Source organism: Idiotropiscis lumnitzeri, chromosome 9 (assembly GCF_059441095.1).
Source record: "Idiotropiscis lumnitzeri isolate Australia: NSW breed Sydney's pygmy pipehorse chromosome 9, RoL_Ilum_1.0, whole genome shotgun sequence".
Taxonomy (NCBI): domain Eukaryota; kingdom Metazoa; phylum Chordata; class Actinopteri; order Syngnathiformes; family Syngnathidae; genus Idiotropiscis; species Idiotropiscis lumnitzeri.
Window position 1 is genome coordinate 8,390,647 of NC_142399.1, and position 21,021 is coordinate 8,411,667.

Below are 21,021 nucleotides of genomic sequence, written 5' to 3' on the forward strand. Positions count from 1 at the left end.
AAAGCATGTCATTGCAGTCGTATGTGATGGATTTTTTTTCATTTTTTTTTTCATTCCTATAGATGAAGAAAAGATATTAAGGACTTTTCAGTTGTGTGTGTTCATGCAGCATCAAAAAGGCCTTGTGACGATGATTTGTACGCCGTTGATTTAAGGCACTTACATTTTATGCTCTTGATTGTTGGGACGTGACAGGTGATGCCTTCAAGATTGTTTGAACGTCATGCAGATGCGATGGGAGGAAATATACACACACGAAAAAAATAAAACAGATTTTTTTACACAAAATAGACGGCGTCATTAATATCAAATAGTAACAAAAAACAAGCACAGGAAAGGAAAGAAATTACTGTACAAAAAAAAAAATCCAACCAATGTCACCGTCTTTTTTTTTTCTTTTCTTTTTTTTGTGATCATGAATTAAGAACAGCACCAGAGACATTGACAGCGTGTTCACAGTTCGAGCTGTACAAGCGCGATGCAGGTCCAAACAATATTTCATGAATCGTTGAATGGGAAAGTCAAAGAACGAATGTGTTATAACGAGTGCATAATGGACGACACATTACCTCATGGAAATTTTGTCATTTCACATGTGTCAGCTGTGTGATAGTTGACATCTGAAACAGGGCACTTGGAAAGTCTCCTTTCTTTCGCTGCACACGCGTTTGTGCTTTTTGATGTGTTCACAATGCACCTTAAAGGGGACGTATTATGGAAATTGGACTTTTTTTATTTAAGTCTCTCTGCAAATACAGTCCTACCTCTATAAAAATGTTTAAATCTTGACTTAAGACTTTTTTTTTTTTTAACTCTTGAATGTCACTTACCCTACATCTGAATTTTGGCCTGTTTTACCGCCGCTTCCTTCTCCAGAGGCGTCATTTCATTCAACCAACTTTGACTACACCTAAGCGGCATCATGTCAAGAGCTACAGCATTAGCGCAGACTATATTAGCATTAGCTAACAGTGTTAGCTTCTGAAAACCGGAGCATATTTATCACCAGGATCTATCACGCTAATTGGCACAGTTTGTGGCTTGGAGTTGAAGTGCTGCTCCCACAAGTGAAAATACAATCTGGTCTTTATGGACACTCACTTTTTATGGTGTGGACGTGGACGTGGCCGTTCAACTAACTTGGGTGTGTTTACTGAGAGATCCGATCGACTGGATTTAATTGGCAGATATTTTGCATTTTATGGAAAATCGGTTGTAATTTAATAATTTGCCATACGATCAAGTGAAGTCACTGATCGGACCCGCAAAATAAGACATTACAGCAAACAGAATTTTATTTGCGTCGGGGACGTTCAGTGCTGCCATCGTCAATAAGACAAGTTTTCTCAGCATATACAGTTGGATTAAAAAAAATTAAAAATTCCGTGTATGGAATGTTTTAAGTGTTTCTGTGAGATTTTTTAGGGTTTAAATTTTTTTTCTTCCCAATATGTTTGAATGGGTGTCAATTATATATGAATTATGATTATTCGTGGGCTGGGCTGCAAATAGAGGAGATCGACTGTAATAGATTTGTCCTATATTTTGATCGTATTGGTGATTGCTTATCTTTTTTTTGTTGTTTTTTTTTTTTAAACCCTCTAATGAGCGATCAGGTCCAAAATCCTGGTTGTGTAAAGCCTAGTTTATAAAAATGTTAATTAATCACTTTTTTAAAAAACGAAGAATTGGAAATTTGGGTGAATGAGCTTTGTGCAAGCACTATTTATTCGCAGTCTCGATGTGGAGGATTGAACTCCAGCTGTGCAATCTCAGAGCCTCCATAAATCTCTAATCGCGCGTCAAAAAGTAGCTACTTTTGTCGTGAGAGGCGTTCAGGAATGTCGCGCAATCTGACGACAGTTTTGAAAGAGGCATCACTGTGTAGCCCTCGCATTGTCAGAACGCCCTAACTCTGACCCTGGTCACCCTGCTGACAAAATACAATTTTTAAACACGTTTTAAGACACCTTGGAACTTTTTAAATTGAGGAAAACAAAACCCTTGCATAATATGTCTCCTTTAAAATGTTCAATACTATGTAATGCGGCAATCGGTGACATTCAGGTTAGTCGAGAGCACTTGTTGTACAACGGGAGAAGCGATGATCGGAACACAACATTTGACATTTCCACACGCTTATTTATCCTAAAAATAAACAACAAGAAAAAAAAAACCCGCAACATTCACCGGCCCGTCACATGGGAACGCCGGCTCGGTCACCGGCCATGTTTTTTTTTTTATTTATTTTTTTTTTTGTGCGAGCGCGTGTGTATCCCTGCACTTTCTCCGCCTTAGAGCCGAGTGTAAGACAACACCGAACATGTGCTACAGCTGTCCCACAATAAATGCTTGACCCGGGGGCCACAGTGAAATAAAGGCATATCGGTGACCCAAAAGGGCTTGCCATCCATCCGTTAAATTTGTTTCCTTTTACCAGGCAGCCACGACCTCTGCATGGCTTCCATACCAAATAAAAGAAGAGTTTCTTTTGGTTCCACGCGGTGCTTGAAGGACAACTTCAGAAATCAACGTCCCAGCCGGAGTTGTCGTCAGGCGGCGGGTCCTCGTTGTCCTCTGGGAAGCTGTCGAAGTTACTCGTGTCAACTGCTGACGTGACCTGACGAGGGAGACGAGTGGACCGCGTTGGTATACAGCTGCACAAATAAATATATAACCCTTCCGCTAAATCCACTTACGTTGGGGATAATAGGAGGTGTCAGTGTCCCCTTCTTCAAGCCCTCCCAGTTAAAGCCCTCAAACCACCTGCAAACAAACACATAATTGCACAGAAAAGTTTACAAAACAATTGTACCGAAATAAATGTGTCACAATAAACCGTTATTCAAGATGAAATGAAGTTTGAAGTTAAATACAACTGAATGTGATTTGCATGCCTCACGAGCGGGAATATAAAGCCGGTCGGGCTTCGATGTCTGCAATCTTGTGTCAATTGGAGAAGCCCGGCTTTCAAGGCAAACATGGTGAAGCAGTATTTAGATGTTATGCTGCATGCCAATGGAATAAGTTGCCATCACAAGTAAAGTCTGCCTCAAGTATGGATGCCTTTGCAATCCAGGTTGAAAACGATGAGAGAAAAGCTGAATTTGCAAATGCTGATGATAGTACACTTTTTATATTTACTTCTGGGATTTTTTCACTCCATTATTAGACTATGAAAAGAATGCAAGAAGGGCTGAGATGATATAAGTATTATTGAAATAAACTAATTTTTTTTTTTAAAGTTACGTGTGTGTAAATGAATGCATTTCTGTTCGTCATTTATTTTTTGAAATTTTTTTTACTGTTTGAAAAATGTTCAGATATCCTTTTTCAAATCGTGCAATTTTCTTTTCCCGAATGTTCTTTTAAAATTTAAAAACAATATTTGTGTTAAAAATATCTGAACATTTTTTTTATATCTCACAATAGCATCCTGAGGGAACTCGTTTTATGTTACGTTTTCATCATCACCAGCATTAGGTAAGCCTCCTCTTTGCCCGTTTTTCCAATTCGCCTTAAAACACTTTTTTTTTTCTCTGCACTATCTGTGTTTTATTATGTTGACTGTTTTTATGTTTCATTCAAACTGCCTTTGTATGATTTCTATTTTATGTGCATCACGTTGTATGCGGCTGTGGTTGTTTTTAACGTGCTCTATAAAAAAAAAGATTTCTTTTTTTGTAAAATTGTAAATGGCTGACAACTGGCATGCGCTGACAGTCGGCATTTTATTATATTTGATGATGCCTCTATGAGTACAACGGAATGAACGTGATGTCATCCACGCGCCGTCGCAATCATTTGTGATGAATTGGTACGCTTACTTGTGCTTTTGGATGTCTTTGACACCATTTTTCAAGTTTCCCAGTCGTTCAGAAGGATTATCCCTGCAAAGGCAACACATTAAGTTGGCACGGCCACAAAATGAACGCCAAGTCAAAAAAAAAATCAATCACCTGCATAGCTTTTTGATTAAGTTGGCAGCATTTTTGGTAATTTTCTTTGGGAATTCGATCATGTCGATGCCTCTCAGGATTATGTTGTAGGTCTTCATTGGATCGGGCCCGGAAAACGGAGGACTAGAAATAAAACCGTTGCATGAGTTGAGATTTGGCTTCCTTGTAGATTTCTCACCGGATTTTCTTACCTGCCGGTCAGGAGCTCAAACATGAGGATTCCCAGTGACCAGTAATCAGCGGAGATATCGTGGCCCTTGTTCAAAATGATCTCCGGCGCTACGTACTCGGGCGTCCCGCAGAAAGTCCACGTTTTCTTCCCAAAGCCAATCTTCTTGGCAAAACCAAAGTCCACCTAGCGGAAAGACGGTATTAAATGAACGGAAAGAACATTTGGAACCAGATCATCGGGAAGCGTTCCTACCAGTTTGGCGTAACCCCTGTGGTCCAGTATAAGGTTCTCCGGTTTGAGGTCTCTGTAAATGATGCCTTTGGAATGTAGGTAGGCGAAGGCCTCCACCACGCAGCCCGTGTAAAATCTGGTGGTCGAGTCCTCGAACGACCCTCTGGGAACAGCAAGAGAACGCTGGTGCCTTGATTTGTTTCTCAAATATTTATTAGTGGTATATGTAATCATTTGGGAGTTTATTTATTTTTCCCAATAAAATGCCAATGGATGTTTGCTATCAGTGTAGTAATTTAAATTATATTATATATTACACCATATGGAAAGTGCTTTGATACAGCTCCAGCTGTTGTGAAATACGCTATATAAATTATTTTATTGTAAAATAACAATGATGAAAAAGTAAATATTCATTGCCTTAGGGTTATAGCACAGCCACACTGATGCTGTTAGCCTGTCTATGGCGTTTCACATCATGTGTTAGCATTGAGCTAGCAGACATAATAGCAATAAAAAAAAAGTAATTGTCTTTGTTTGATGTTTAGTTTGACATGATTGTCATTCAGCTGTAAAAAAAAAAATTTTAGCAGCATAATAGCATACCGGTCTCGAAGAATGGTCCACAGTTCTCCGCCTAAGCAGGCTTCCATGAGCATGTAGAGGTACTTGCTGTCCTTGAACGTTCTATAGAGTCTGAAAACAACACAGTAGCGGGATCAGAATGGCACACTCGAATCGTGACACACAAACATAAATGGCGTTGCAAGTCATTCAAATATTTGTGCCCCGAACCAGTTTTGTACTTCTGGTAGTAACGTAAAGAATTTGAATTCAACGCCGTTTACATCCAGCAACAATTTATGGGAAAGGTACATCATTACTACACAATGAGCGTTTGTTTTGGAGATGTGCTGTGACATTTTACTCATTGAAAATATGTGCCATGGCTCCCAAAAAAAATTGGCAAACATTGGACCGCGCTTTCTTGGTGCATTTGTATTGTCAGTGTCCCAAAAAAAAACAGAAAAACTATTGAGTATTCTTCATTTAAATGCGTAAAGAAACCTTGACATGTGGAACCACAAACACAATGCGCCCCCTTGAAAAACACACTTCAGCCCTCTTGGGCCGAAGGGCATATTGCATCACTCTTAAGGTGAGTTTCTTATACCGAACAATAAAATCCGAGTGGGCCTCCTGCATGATGAGTTTCTCCGAGCGAATGTGCTCCTGCTGCCGGGTGTCGACAATGTGCCGCTTCTTGAGGATCTTCATGGCGAAGGTTTTGTTCTCGTCGCTCTTGAGCTGAACCTAACGAGGGATGACGAAAGAAAAGAAAACACAAGACAGCATTGGCTTCATTCAAATTCACAACCACCGCCCCCTTTCCCCCCCCCCCCCCCCTCCTTACCAGCTCCACACGACCAAAGCCGCCAACCCCCAGAGTGTCGATGATGTTGAAATCAACCAGATTGAGATTGAAGAAAAAAGCATTCTCGGCTTCATACCTGCGGTTCGTGTGAGGAATGGAGGATGAGGGGAGAGTGTGGCGGGTGGGGAAGACAAGACAAGGAACGGGATTAGACATGAGACGGGATGATGAAAGACAAGATAATCCACCTTCAATTTTGCCTTTGAGTTCATTTGTTTGCAAATCTCAACGGATTACCTCGGAGTAATCCATCAGAGATGTCGTCAAGGATGTGCACAGCGTGTGAATACACGAAACACTTCGCTCGGAAAGCGACTCACGAAGTGTCCTCAGCCTGCAGCCAATAGTGCGGGACGGAACAGGAACATCTGGCACCCGAGACGCGTTTGGGCCGGAACGCCCGGCCGACTCAAATTGTTTCCACGTGTCCATCTCTGATCCCCTCACGCCGCCCCCGTGTTTCGGGTTATTGTTTGATCCAGATCGAGTTTCATCAGATCAGGATCCGGATCAGCGGGCTTAGTATTCCTCAGGCTCCTTGCTGGTCACTCGAAATATGCAACAGCTTTTGCAACCAGCGGGTTTGTGGTTTGCAAAAATTAGAGCGGGAATTTTGCCACCAGGTATCCGAGCTCAGTGTTTCTTACAAACAAAGTGAGGTCGCCTAGGGAGACTTTTGTTTATTTGTTTGCATAGACCCGGTAACGAACTCAAGGGATTATTCACACGTGAGCTTTGTTTTTTGTTTTTTAATCTTCATCATCCACGAGGGTGGCCCAGAAAAACATCCAAATGCCCCAAAAAAATGAGTCCATTTTTTTTTTGTCCCGATGAAGTATCAGAATGATCAATGGACGTGCCTAATTACACTAATAGTAAGCACACACGTACTTATATTTCAAGACCAAATATCAAACGCGCTTCCACAATTGGCCAGCAGATGGCAACATTGCTCCGTTACGCCGCTGCACATGCAGCAAACCATTCAATGTGAAACACTAGTCATAAATCTTCATCTACATGCCTGGGGTGGACTTAACACGGTTCAACCGATAGCCTCCAAGAGCAGCCGATGATGTTTGGGCCGGCTTCAAAGTGCATTCTTATGCTGACGTGGATTCCTTTGCAGCAGGGAAAAAGCACTTGTTGTTATTCCATAGCCGAAGCCCTCAAAGAATATGAGAGTGGCCGCCGGCTCTGAAAGGCCTACAAGCCGTACATCAAACCTTGAACAGATAAGCCTGACCTTGAAATAAAGATGAACTGCATCCATCACACAAACACATATTAGATTAGCTTCAGTTGGAGATCAGTGCCACATTTGCCAACCGTAACCTTGACATGCATGGAACACTCCCTTGTTCTTGAATGCATCTTCTTTTTTTCTTCTTTGAACTGCACATATTTCATCCCAATGATTAGAAATGCAACATTTAAAAATCATTAAGACACAAAGATCTAAACTAAATCAAAGTACTGAAATGTGTGAACACTAAAACCAGCACTGCCATCAGTTTTCTAAACAGTTGACTCAAAATTCTTGCAAATATTTATCAATTTTGACAGTATTATTGTATTGTTCATTGCAGCTTCAGCTCGCTACATTTGTCATTGATCAATATTCTATAGCACTTGACACTTTAAAGCGCCCAAGGACTTTCTACATCATTGTACATACTGTCATACTTGTGTGTTTTTACGTACATGGCCAGTAAAGATGATGCTGACAAAAATAAAATAATAATCTGTACTTGAAAAGCTACAAACTTGGGAGTGACTTTGTGGCAGATTTTTGCATTTTTTTGTGCAGCATAACAGTTAAATGCTGCTTCACCATGTTTGCTTTGAACTCTGAGCTCTCAAACCTAAAGATCATTTTGATATAAATGCTTACCCGCACCAAAATCCTAAAGGCAAACCCTAACACTGACAAAAAAAAAAAACCAAATCCAAACCCTAGTCCGGATTCTAACCATGACAAAAACAAAATCTTTATTCTAAACCTAAACCCAAACCCTTTTCCAGAATCTGAAAACAAAAGCAAACGTCAACTATAAAAGTTCGCACCTAAAAACAATGATAACACAAGATTGAGTCGCCATGGTAACAGTTACGCAGCTTTCCGGAGATATATCGGTTTTCATTTCACCACTGATCAGTATTCAGCCAAGCACAAAATGTAAATTCACGACGCTTTAAACTAGCCCTTGGCAGTCCACAATCGCTCATTTCCAGTTAGAATGGTAGAGCGGAATGTTATTCACCAAACCTTTTAAAAGCGCTGGATGGCAAAATGCTTCTCCACAGATGGCGTCGCACCCGCATGGGTGATAAAAACCGGCGGACTGATGAGGTCATAGAAATAATACAATCAGAGTTCAGAGTTAGTTTGTGCTCGGCAGTCCGTTTCCATTTTCTCTCAGGTTGTATCACAAATGCACTCTGACCTTTCCACATTTTATTTGGACTTTCTGCAAAGGTTTGAATATACGGTTCAAATGTTTTTTGAATAACTTGCTGCTCTCAAACACGGCACTGAATGGAAAAATAGTGTGAAACATTCAACAGTCGCGTTCCAAAGTTTCGAGAAGGTCAAATTAAGTTCACTTGTGAAAATTCTGATGTATTATAGGTTCATTCTGAAATGTCACCCCGAAGCCTAATAACGTTTTGTGAGCAGCGCATGTAAGAAGTGACAACGAATATCTGAACGCGGCATTGCACGTTTAAAAAAAAAACAACAAAAAAAAACACGAAGCACAACAACAAAATGATGCGTCTTTCTATTTCAGATAATCGCAAACTCCCGCCGAGTGAACGGGCGGCTTGATCAAAACCACCAACATTGATATTCTTTGAAGGAAAGCGCTGGAAACAGCGGGGAGCAGCTGGATCTTTGCGGCAACGCAACTAATGCGGGAGATAGTTTCCATCGCCGCGGGATGCTGACTCAGGTTTTCCTCGCTGTGCAGCTTTGTTGAGCTAGGTGGGTAATTCCGGCAAAGAGGTGATGCACGTGCGGCACGGGAAGCGGGGAAGCTCCAGCTAAAAATGGAGCTGATGGGACATCGGGGAAGAAGCTGAGAATTAGGCCTGAAATTAATTTACGCTTTTTATATATTTTTATTACATTTATATATTATATTATATTATTTTATATTATATTATATTATATTATATTATATTATATTATATTATATTATATTATAATATATTATATTATATTATATTATATATTAATGTGTGTATATATATATATATATATATTTTTTTTTATTTTTTTATTTATTTATTTTTTTATTTTATTTATCTACATAGTGTCAAGAGTGAGTTATTGTTGACCCCGCCTACAAATATTTATAACGGTCTATATCAATTCATATTTTGGTGGTGCACAATATTGGGCACATCCCATAATATGTGGCAATAAATATGTCAGTGCCAATCAAAACTTGAGCGTTATCTTTCTAAAGGCCGCTTTTTACTTGTATAGCGGAGGGTGCCTTATGACTTGTGCATTGATGTTCTCTTGTTTCCATGGTGACGATGTTACCGAGTTGCAGGTCGTCGCTTCACTTTTCTCTCTTTCCAACCATCTGTTGTTATGCGGCAGGCCAAAAGGTGCAGTTTATGCCTTATACCAGCAGATATGAAACTTTTTTTTTTTTCTTTTCTAAATGGTCCATTAACGCCCGCTGCCAAGCGCAACGTGCCACGTGCGTGTTTGTGTTCAGTTTCCCCCTTGAGCTCTCAATGTCAGCGCTCCTTTATACACATTCAACGGCTGGATATTTTTGATGCAATTATTTAATCAAATGGTTGGCCACAAACTTCTGCGTTGTGTGTTGGAGATGCTCTGTCACTGCGTGTTTAAACGAGAATCTAACATGGCTTATGATTGCATATGAAAATAACTTACTTGGCTTTGGCATCAACATCCTCATGGCCTTTACTGGACACGTCCTCCAAGCCTCCAATCAGGTGCTTAAATGAACTGCAATAAAAGAAGAGCTGGCGTCAACACCGTTTGTGCATGTGATTAGTACATGAAAGGCTGACCAGACACTCGCAACAAGTGATGCCTGTTATAATAAAATATTTATTGGGTGAGACCCGTTAAAAGTCGGCGTAGACAGCGCTAATCGGAGCAGACATAAACGTGAGAGGAGACACGAGTTGAGAGTTGATATGACAGTAAAACTTTACAACAAGCCTGTGACTTGTTTGCAAGGTGACCTGATTTGAATTCAAATGAAATCGTTTGCACTCCATGAACAGAGACTTTGGCCCGGCTTGAGGTTTTCACCGTTTGATTTGGGTAGATTAATATACTTGACTCATATCTCAAACTGTACAACTAGGTTTTTTTTTTAAATTAAAGTACTAGTTTTCATCAATCAAACATCATCGATTTCTTCCACTTTAAAACATCATTATTATTTTATATATTTTTTTAATTTTTTAAAAAATTATTATTATTATTTTTTTACTGAGCCAATTAAATCGCAATCCCAGAAAATGGAATCATTCCACTTTAATGTTTACCACCCTAAAATCGTATCGCACCCCATGTATCGAGTTCCGCATTGAATCAGCTTGGTAATTAATAATCTGTCATCCATTCATAATTCTTAAAGCCAGGCCAAAGCATTTTGTGGCATCTTGGTGCTCAAGAACTATGCTGCAGTGAGTTGACGACTTTGAATGAGACAAAAGTAGTGCTATGTCGCCATACTGTGGAGATGATTTTTTTGCTCTTTGTGGCATTTCATCGAACCAAGAATCGAGTGACCTCCAACAGACCGAGACCAACAACCTTTATCTAAGGTCCGTGCAATAAAAACAAACAAGCGTCACAAGTTGCACTCCTGGCTGTATAATTTCCATTAAAAAAAAAAATCTATCTGCACCTTTCCCTTCAATTGAAAAACAGCAGAAAATAAATCATCACAAAAACACACTTCCACTCAGGGCTCATTGAGCTGTCACACCAAAAATGTACGTTAATTCCTCTGCTAAGAGCATTCGGGTGTGAGTTGTGATGCTCGCCATTGCTTGTTTTCCTTCGCAGCGCAGTTCGGTATGCCAATAAATGTACACGGACGAAGGGGAAATATGCACACACACACACACACACACACGCCGGTGGAGCTATCACTGCAGATGAAGACACTATCGGACACGTGTTTGAAAGACAATGGCCATCACCTGTACGAAGTGATTCTCTCATTTTCCCGTCTGTTAGCTCAGACGAAGCCCAATTTGAGCTCACTATACTCCACAGCTGGGTCCTGGCCTCGAGGTAAGACGATACTCTCCACCCCCTGAGCTCGTCCATATCGTTTATCCCCGCCACAAGACTTAACACTCCTCGGATAAACTGTCCCCTCTTTCAGGGTCAATAAACATGAGGAATACGGTTCTGCTCGGTGGCAATCAAAACAACAAACAGTCCCGCTGCTCGATTATTCACGAATTCTGAATTCCGACACCTGTCCTCTTGGCATGGCTTCTCAAAGCAAAGCATTTATTTTCTTTAGCGACGAGGAAAAACATTTACATGCAAATGAGCCGAGCACAAAAGCAACTCGGCGGACGGCAGGTGACGGCGCGGTGAGCGAAAATGAAAGACGAACGTGATCCGGGAGATTGAGCATTATCCGAATGTTCTGTAGGCAATGGAGCTCATACACTCGGTACTGTACTTCAATGAAAATACAATCCCGTCAAACTATTGTCAGGTGTGACGTTGCCACAGTTACCTTGAAAAGGTAACTTACAAATTACGTTATTAGTTACATTCAACAGAAAACTCGCCTAACATGTTATGTTAGAAATACAATAAACAAAATAAATAATAAAAGACATTTTTTTTAAATGAGACTTTTGGGATTTCATTTCTAAATGGCAACTAGTTTTATTTGAAATTTTTTTTTTTTAAAAAGTCGTTCTTTTCTTTGCTTCTGTATTTTTAAGGCAGTCTGTTTTAGCCCGTTAATTGTTAATATTGTCATGGAAAAAACACTATTGTTTTAAACATAAAATTATGTTTATAACATAATAATAATGATATAATATAATGTAATATAATGAAATAAAATTGGGGGACCTCGTACAGTCACACATCTTTTCGGGCCTTTCTTTTCTGGCTTAAATGTGCAGCAATGACGTTTTTTTTTTTTTTTTGGGGAGCGGCTGGTAAAATCTTTGAAGCTAGAAAACACTTTGTCATCAGCATCGTGTGCAGCGTAACTTGAGATTGTATTTAGCTGTTTGTTCATTTTGACTTTTGGTCTACATGCACGAATGAGGGAAAACGATGATTGCCGAGTGGTAGAGCATTGACAGCTCGGTTAACCCATCGTGCCGATATTAGAAAAACGGTTATCTGCATTCCTTCTTTCCTTTTAATGAATTCCATTCCACCAAATCAAACATTTAAAACCATCCAATCAAAGTATCATTATTTGTGTGGATGGATACTCACTCTCGATCAATGACGAGGCACGTGACCGCCTCTGCAGCAATAACATTGGCGGTCCTGATGTCCTCCCTGTAGGGGGGGAAACAACCACAATTAGCCACAATTGAACATTAAAGACTTTTTCACTTTGCAATTTCTTTTGTAAATTGCTCATCAGATGAAGAAGCTGAGTCACATGACGCACAATTCGTAAATATCGGGACATTACACTTTATCATATTTGAAGTCCAACCCATCGTCCGATTGGCATTCATCATCCGACGAGTTGCTCCAGTCGCATGAATCCTCCGAGTCGGTGTTCCAAGAATCCATCGCCAACGAGGAAGTCCTCCAATAAAACACTAACTAAAACGTGCCGTAAAAAAGACAAGCGGAGTCTCGGACTGACATCCCGTCTGGAGATTATGTGGACACTTGAAGGGGTCGAGCGCCGCTCCAGTGCTCGCGCTCCATCACTCACTGAGTCTCTGCTCAACTTATGACAGCCTATTTCAATGATGGTCCATTTCAACTCCCTGCTCCTCCTCCTCCTCCTCCTCCTGGCGCACTCACGCGCGAACCCGCCTCGACGCCGCCGAACCCACCGCGCGCCCGTACGTTACGAATAAAGGTCACAGCTGGTGAGTTTTGAGGGGCGTTTGCTGCGTAGGAGAACTGAAAGGAGGAAGGAGGTGTTTGTCAAGGCTGGTGGAGGTATTTAAGAGTTGGATAGGAGTGCGGGGGGGGGGGGGGGGTTGTCCAAGTGGGGGAACACATGGACAACTTTATCCCAGGGATTCGTTTCCTTTTTTGGGATGAAGATGTTCCAATTAAATTTAGATCACAAAAGAGAATTAACAAGTGAAGCATGTTTTTAGGTGACCACAATACGCTGTGTCAAAAAAAAGTAACGATTAAACTCGGGCCCGACCGATAAATTGGCTGATATTACCACATTACAAGAAATGACAAAGAAAATATTCGGATATTCAAACCCCAACTTTAAAAGACGGGGAAAAAACCCCGCAGATTTTTCTGTTCATTGTAAATTTAAACAAACACCGAAGGACAAAGTTTTGTAAAACAGTCAAATATGCTTTTTTTTTCCACAGATGAAAATAAACTTTTATACATTATTTAATTTTTTTATCTGCCCTAATTTTCTCAGATTTTCACGACAATAATGCTAATATAATCACAGTAATGTAACAGGTTTTAGGTCTGATAAAATGTAATTTTTATTTCACTATAAATTACATTGCATGGTAAAATCTCATGAAATAGTTTATGCTTGACTTTAGAAATGAAGAAAATACAAAAATTTGATCTTTTTCATTTACTAGCGATCAGCTGATTGGATCAGGACAACTCTAATATACACAACCTATGAAAGTATGACACCAGTTCATACGAAACATGAACGCATCGTCAGCATCCATTTCCACGACATTGATTGTCTTCGAAAGGTAGCTGAGGGCCACATTACTAATTCAAGTACAAGAAGTTAACTTGTTTCACTTTCATCAAAGTTCTTGTAATGCACCAGCTGTGATTTGACACGACTGCTGCAAGCAAGATGTTGTCGCTCTACTTCACAAAAGAAAAAAAATACAACACGTGTCCCCTCTACAACTGGAACGGGCTCATTTTTAATTCATGCCACATACGTGCCAGACAAGGACACAACAAGAAAGCTGCCCTTACGTGCGTGGCAGAAAAGAACAGAAATACACGAGTCAGACTGCATTGAAGCTTCTTGAAAAGTCATTTTAGTTTCATTTTCAAGGCAAGGCAAGGCGCGGCAGCTTTATTTGTGCTTGCACATGTCGTACATAAGACAACTCAATGTGCTTCACGCAAGCAAGCAACACTACTTAAAAAATTTGGATTAGGGGAAAAAAAGATAAGTATTTAACCGGGATTTAAAAGCATTTACTGTCTGATATCACTTCTGTTGGCAGCTTATTCCGTTTATATGCAGCACAACACTTTACTGCAGCTTCAACATGTTTACTTTGAATTCTGGGCTCTACTGATTGACCGGAGTCTGCGGATATGAAAAGGCAAAAATAAACATAATAAAGGCTAAAATGACAAATATTCATGGACTGGTCGCCTGCAAATCACAGTTGAGTTCATATTTGCATTCAAACAATCACGAAGTGGGAAAAATTCCAGAGTCCATTTTATTATTCATTTTAGCAGCCTCAGTTGAATGCTATAATTAAGCAAATTAAAATTATAAGAAAAAAATATTTTTCATTGAATTCTATCATTGTTATTGTTAGTCGTAGTCGGATTATTCTGAGCGTTAATATTATCGTCCAAGTATTTAATGTATGTTGTAGAAATGCAAATTACTATGAACAAAAATTTATAATATAAAATCCAATCAAAAAATGAAGTAAAAAATACTTAAGTACTATAATTAATGAGCTAATTACGTAATAAATTAATTAATTACATTTGTAAGGGAATTTAATAGTTGGTTTAAAGTTTTACATTTATATGAATCAATTTTAAACATATTTTTCTACGCTGTAATATAATATTTTCGGAAGGTATTAACTCACTCACTGCCATTGACGGATAAATACGTCAAAGATCCATTTTTTTCACTCAGCTGATAGTGAATGAGTTAAATTAAAATATCTCATTTCATATACACACACACACAAATTATGATGATCTCAGACAGTGCTAATCAAAGAAAGTTAAAAAAAAAAATATATATATATATATATATATATATATATATATATATATATATAAAACATTTGTGGGTGTGCAATGACATGTCAGCTGTATGTAAAATCAAAAGCATTTTGGATTCAACTCTTACATAACATTGTTTCAATACAAGCAGCAAGCAGATGACACCTCATTCTCCTCACGATGCAAATGCGTCAAACCGAGCCTGCACATGTGCCGAGCATCATTTTGTTTTTTCTACGCTGATGAGCGACAGCTAATGACATCCACGCTCTGTTACATGAGCTCATTAGTCCCCCAAACAAGGAAGCTGTGTCACTTCTCCGCCATGACGACGACGCACAACAAGTGCAAGGGACGCATGTATCAAAAATAATGGTTACATAAGCATGAATCCGGCCGAGGTAACCTCAAGGGTTAGTTGCCTCTCATTACGACCTGAAACTCCGCCCCCGACATAGTGTGCCATTGCGTTGACAAGATCAGCAACCGTATCTGTCATTTGCACACGTCAGAGGCTTAAGTTAGCCACTAAGCCAACAAAAACAGACGAGGTGCTTTTTAATTAGGCCAGAACAAACATGCCGTCCGGGACGCACGTACGGCATATACTAGCTCAGACGCTAAAAGCGGAGAAGAATGTTCTTTTGGAGTTGACGGCCGTGTTGATTACTGACCCAGAGGGAAGGAATTAACCTGGTAATTTGACGGCGATCTGGTGTCCTGGGATAAGGGTTATAAAAATAATATACAAGCACGCAGTGTCGCCGTTCGGGCCAAACGGCAACATGAGCATGTAACAAGTGATTTGGACTCCACTCCACTGCCAAATATCGGGAACAAGACAAGCACAATGGAAGCAGCAGAAAAGCATCTAGCTCTCACTACTAAGTGGGAAAATAGAAAATTCGGGGTCAACATCAAGGCAGAATAGCTTCAACGTGATTCGCGTATTAAATATTGTTGCTTTAAAGGTGAAAGTTCAAGCAACCGTTGAATGATCTTCTTTGGGGATTATTTTTGAAAAATGGCCTCAAGCGAGGTTACAGTCCAAGGCTCCGAGGGTTGCTTGCTGCTTTTCATGCAATTTGTTTGGATGGCTATGCACCTCATCTCAAGAAGTTCTCACCTCTTGACATGTTGTTAGCGACATCCATATGGCGTCTCTGATATTCTATATGTGAGATCATACCAAAAATAAATACATAAATACATAAATCCTGTAACCGAATCATTGTGCAGCTTAAAAGCGTTTACATGCGCAAGACACACTGTGACGGATTAGAAGGAGAACTCGCTTTGATTTGTAAACATGTTCTCCTCAGAGATGAAAGGACGACATTGACGGTGCAAAGACAAGAGAAACCTTTGAGGTGATTTTCATCCACGAGCACTCAGTTAACTTTCTAATTAGAGAGGCGGGGGTGGGAGGTTTCGGGGGAGGGGAGGGGGGGGGTCCCTCGGATCAAAAGCCTCTCTTGCAAGATGCTCGTCATCCGCCGTCATTTACATTTGGCCGAGACAGTCATCAAAAGCTTGGTTGGCTCAAGACGACGCAGCGGACAAAAGGAGCGCCGGGCTCGATGAAAGATAATCATAACGACGTCCTCATTGTGGCATGAAGATGAAGTTGCGTGAATAAACAAACGGTCAGACCATCGTCTTGAAATTGCATTCTGGGAGAACATGTTATCTAAGAAAAATTCAAGCATACGATAATAATAAATAATTTATTGATGAATCCATCCCACACTCTTTAAATACTTTCAAATTTGTTAAAAAAACATTGTAAAAAGAGTTGTTTCAAAGAAAACCAAATTATTGGTAAAAAGGAGCGGTCCACTACTTGGCTCAATTTGACAGAATTTTTCTTTTTTGTGGTTTTACATTGTGCATATAGAACAGGGGTGGACAAACTTTTTGATTCGAGGGCCACAATGGGTTCTAAAATTTGACAGAGGGGCCGGACCAGGAGCCGACAGATGGAGTGTTTTGGTAACCTCACCTCATCGGAGAAAAAAAACCAAACACGTTTCACAGTATTTAGAAAATAAAACATTAACAAGGTTTATTCATTTAATTTTTTTCAAGTTCGGCGGGCCGGATTAAAAAGTTTAACGGGCCGCATGTGGCCCCCGGGCCGTAGTTTGCCCACGCCTGGTATAGACAAACAAATTTGTATTTGGAAGACACCAACAAATGGTCAGAATAAGCCAATAAAATATTTTACTATTTGCTATATCATCAATAATGCTGTGTCACGTAATTACAGTGTAATTACTAGTAATTATTAGTGGTGGCCCAAGACTTTTGCATAATACTCAATGATGTCATGTCATCTTCTTTTTTTTTTTTTTTTTTAATGGTAGCGCAGATGCCGGTTCCATTAACAAGTGTCTCATTCACATCACTTGTTGGGTCGGATTTCAATTTGAAACAACCGTCTGTCTGAAGGGCCGACCTATCCTTGTCACGCATGTCGTGCACGTCATCTTGCGTAGCTTCATTAGTCAGTAACATGTGGTCAAGGTCAGGCCATCTGCACCACGCCAGCTGTCTCAAAGCTACTGAGGGGTTAAACCGGTTGGAAGCATGGTGTTGATTCGTAGTCTGAAGTTTGCGGTCATAAAAAAAACAAAAACAAAACAAAAACAAAACATGAAGCAATTATACGCCAGTAACACGTTTGCGAGCACATTTTTCAATAACCAGCAATCTAAAGCGCCCCTATTCCTAGAGGGAATATCAGATTCAAGTTACTTATTCTAATCACTGAGAGACACGATAGCGGCGACAAAGAGTCGCCAAATTGTCGAGGTACTTCAGTTTGCTGAAGCAAAACGCTTTAATGAGCAATCAGCAGAAAATCACACACGCAGCAACTGGAAAGTGGCTTTGGAACACAAAAGAAATGAGCGGGATGTCACAACACCGAACACAAACCAAAAGTGCAGAGTGAAACCAAAATAAAATAAAGCTGCAACACAAATACAATCGCGGGACCGGACAGGACAACACAAACTTGAGTTGGGGTTTCAAATTAGGGTTTCAAACAATGGTTAGGCTTTCAAAAAGTAGGGTGTTAAAATCGGTTTAGGGTTTTCACATAGGGTTTCAAACTAGGGTCAAGGTTTCCAGGTAGGGTTTCAAAGTAGGGTTTCAAATTAGGGTTAGTTTCAAAGTAGGGTTTTGAACTCAAATTCCTGTCAAATATTCACACTTCCAACTTCTACATGGAGAAGAAAGTGCAGCAAACCATTTGGGATTTTGAAACTGAACTTTTAAGTGATGATTTCTTTCATTTGATTTGCGTTTTTACAGTTTTAAAAGTCCATTTTGAATATTACCTCCACTTCAAAGTGTTGAATTGACGCACGCGTGAGCTTGTTTTCAAAGAGGCTTGACTGACCACAAGATGGCAACATCCTCTTTTTACAACTGGCCGCTTACTGCCTCACTCTTCTCTCAAATGTGTTTCTCTCTTAAAAAAAAAAAAAAAGTTTCAATTTACCTCCCACATCAAAGAGAAGGAGCGAAAAAAAAAAAAAAAAAAAGCACAACCAAGCAAAAGAGGCGGCCGAGTAAAAATAGCTTTCAGGGGCTCCGGCCATCTGCGCCAGACGAAATATTTTATTTATTCCACTTAAGTGTTCTTCAAGACAAAAGTGTTTGTGATATGACTCAGAGTGTTTGCAGTGGCCGTGGAGCACTTGAGGCTTCAAGTAGATGCAAGCTGGCTCTTTGGTGTGTGTATGCGTGCGCCAATGACCCCCACCAGAGACGTACTATCGGCTTCATTGTGATTGTTTACTATTATGTTTGTGAATATGCACGTTTCTTTTTATTGTCTTGTCAATTACAAAATGTAAGACGAAAACCTTAAAAACAGGCTATGGAGCAAAGCAAATGGCGATGCTACGTTATGTATACGGTATATGTGGGAGAAGAGTGTATGGGTTTCGGTAACTAATAGTAAAAGTGATCGTGGAAAAAAAAAAGGTGGCGCAGGTCATTGAGAGAATGTAAAAAAATGTGAAAAAAAAACAATAACTTGTGAACTGGCGGTGCGCATACCCCAAATAGAATCTGTGTCATATATCATAACATGCAGCTGGTTTATCGCAATCAGTTGTAATTTTCGACTATACTAGCGCTGCGTCATGAATTAGCCGAAAATTAGAAGAACTACGAAAAAACACATTCAGTCTCAGTCTCTCTCTCTCTCTCTCTCTCTCTCTCTCTCTCTCTCTCTCTCTCTCTCTCTCTCTCTATGATATAGAAGACAAACATAGTACCTCAATAACACCAAAATACTGAGTGAGTTGATTTCTGTGCCGCACAAAATGAATTCTTTCATTTCATGTTGGTTTCCTGTTCAGCAGTTTTGTGCTGTCCTTGAATGGTCATTTTTATGCAAGTGAGCTCTTTGCATTGAAAAAAAAGGAAAATAACAGTATGTGGTTTTGTTGATAATTTCAAATAATTTATAATTAAATTTAATATAATAGGAGCACATTTTGCACGCATGCATGCATTTTGTCCATATTTTAAAACTTTTTTTTTTCATAAATTTGGTTAGGAAGTAGCACTGATGGAAAATTGTGGCCCTCTCCAGCATTTAGGTTGCCCATCCCTGATCTAGGATTAATAAAGATTTGGAAACAACTCGCTCGGCAACAATGCTGTCATCTACAACCACACATTTTCAGCGAGCGTCCGCATGTGGCATGTGAAAACATTTGCACCTGTCAAGCGGAGTGAGCATTGGCAACAACAAAAAAATAAACACAACAGGGTTACCATGAAAGACACGCGGAAGACGGATAGCGAATTAGAGAGGATAAATGCAGGATACGCAGAGAAAGCGTCTGACAGTGATAGAAATCGAAACGGAGAGAGGATCGAAATGGGAAGAGGCAGCGTCGTTAGGCATCAACGTACCCTTGCAGCGCCTTCTCCCCGAACCAGTCGCCCTTTCCCAGGCTGCGCAGGTAGACGGGCTCTCCGTTGGGCGAATCCTCCCTGGTCACATTTACCTGGCCAGAGAGACGAGCTAAGATGTCACATGTCCATCAATCAAATCCATTGTGTATTTCAAGAACGTCACTTGTCAGAGTTAACGATGCTGCATCACTCAATTTTTGGAGGATGTGGAAGAAGCTGTTGATTACGATTTTCTGTGAATTTTTATACATCAAAAAGCGACCCACGGACCATTGCGTGTTTAACTTCTTACACCAAATGCCACGTAAAAAATAATTAGCTCTCAACGTACCACCATCATGAAGTGTTCATCAAAAACCCTAAAAACAAAAATTCAGTATTTTTAGCCACTATATCATTTGCACATTGTGCTTTATCTGAGTCAAAATGGATCAATTAATTGACAACTATTAGATTATGAAATTAATCAACAACTATTTTAATAATTGAGTGACCGTTTAGTTTCATTTAAAAAAAAAAAAGTATCCAATCCTCTTATTTCAGTTGCTCAACAGTAATTATTCTGCTGTCTGAAGTTGTTCACGAAAGCTGACTGATTATTATATTTAGTGTTTAATCAGAACAAGACATTTGCAAATATCTGCTTTTACTTTGGAAAACAATGACTAAATCAGTTTAAAAAAACGCTGGTCAATCCCTCGTGTGTGGTATTGCTTTATTTGTTTTTTTGTTGTTGTCATTTAGCACTAAAGAATACTAAATAAACAAATGGTTTCATAATACACTTGAATATAAAATTTTATCCAATCAGTCGATTAATCGATAGAATAATCGATTCTAAAAATATGCGATAGTGCCCAGCTCTACTCTGCTTAAATATAGGAACATTTAAAAGAATTTTAATTCAAATTCATACATATATTACGCGTACAAAATATGTTTTGAAAAAATAGACATGTTTGAAAAAAAAAAAACATTTTAAAATTTCACAAGAAATATTGTGAGAGAATTACGACTGAAAGACACTGGTTGGAACTTTCAGACAAGTTTTGGGGTCTGATGTCATTCAAAATTAAAATAAAAATAAATAGGGTCTTTGCTGTAG

At 39.6% G+C, this 21,021-nt stretch overlaps 1 protein-coding gene across 2 annotated transcripts in view; it reads right to left on the reverse strand.

Annotated features, from left to right (window-relative positions):
• Positions 1 to 259: 259 nt before the first annotated feature.
• LOC148330113 (cGMP-dependent protein kinase 1) overlaps positions 260 to 21,021 on the reverse strand; it is a 91,506-nt gene continuing 70,744 nt past the window's right edge. For both annotated transcript variants that reach the window (XM_088304898.1, XM_088304897.1), the window contains exons 7-18: positions 19,914 to 20,008; positions 12,285 to 12,350; positions 9,717 to 9,791; positions 5,777 to 5,873; positions 5,537 to 5,676; positions 4,969 to 5,058; positions 4,384 to 4,525; positions 4,151 to 4,314; positions 3,960 to 4,082; positions 3,828 to 3,890; positions 2,700 to 2,766; positions 260 to 2,620 (exon numbers count right to left, since the gene is read on the reverse strand). In XM_088304898.1, the coding sequence (XP_088161024.1) occupies positions 2,522 to 2,620; positions 2,700 to 2,766; positions 3,828 to 3,890; positions 3,960 to 4,082; positions 4,151 to 4,314; positions 4,384 to 4,525; positions 4,969 to 5,058; positions 5,537 to 5,676; positions 5,777 to 5,873; positions 9,717 to 9,791; positions 12,285 to 12,350; positions 19,914 to 20,008 (1,221 nt within the window). In that variant the 3' untranslated portion in view covers positions 260 to 2,521. The remainder of the gene's footprint in view (positions 2,621 to 2,699; positions 2,767 to 3,827; positions 3,891 to 3,959; positions 4,083 to 4,150; positions 4,315 to 4,383; positions 4,526 to 4,968; positions 5,059 to 5,536; positions 5,677 to 5,776; positions 5,874 to 9,716; positions 9,792 to 12,284; positions 12,351 to 19,913; positions 20,009 to 21,021) is intronic.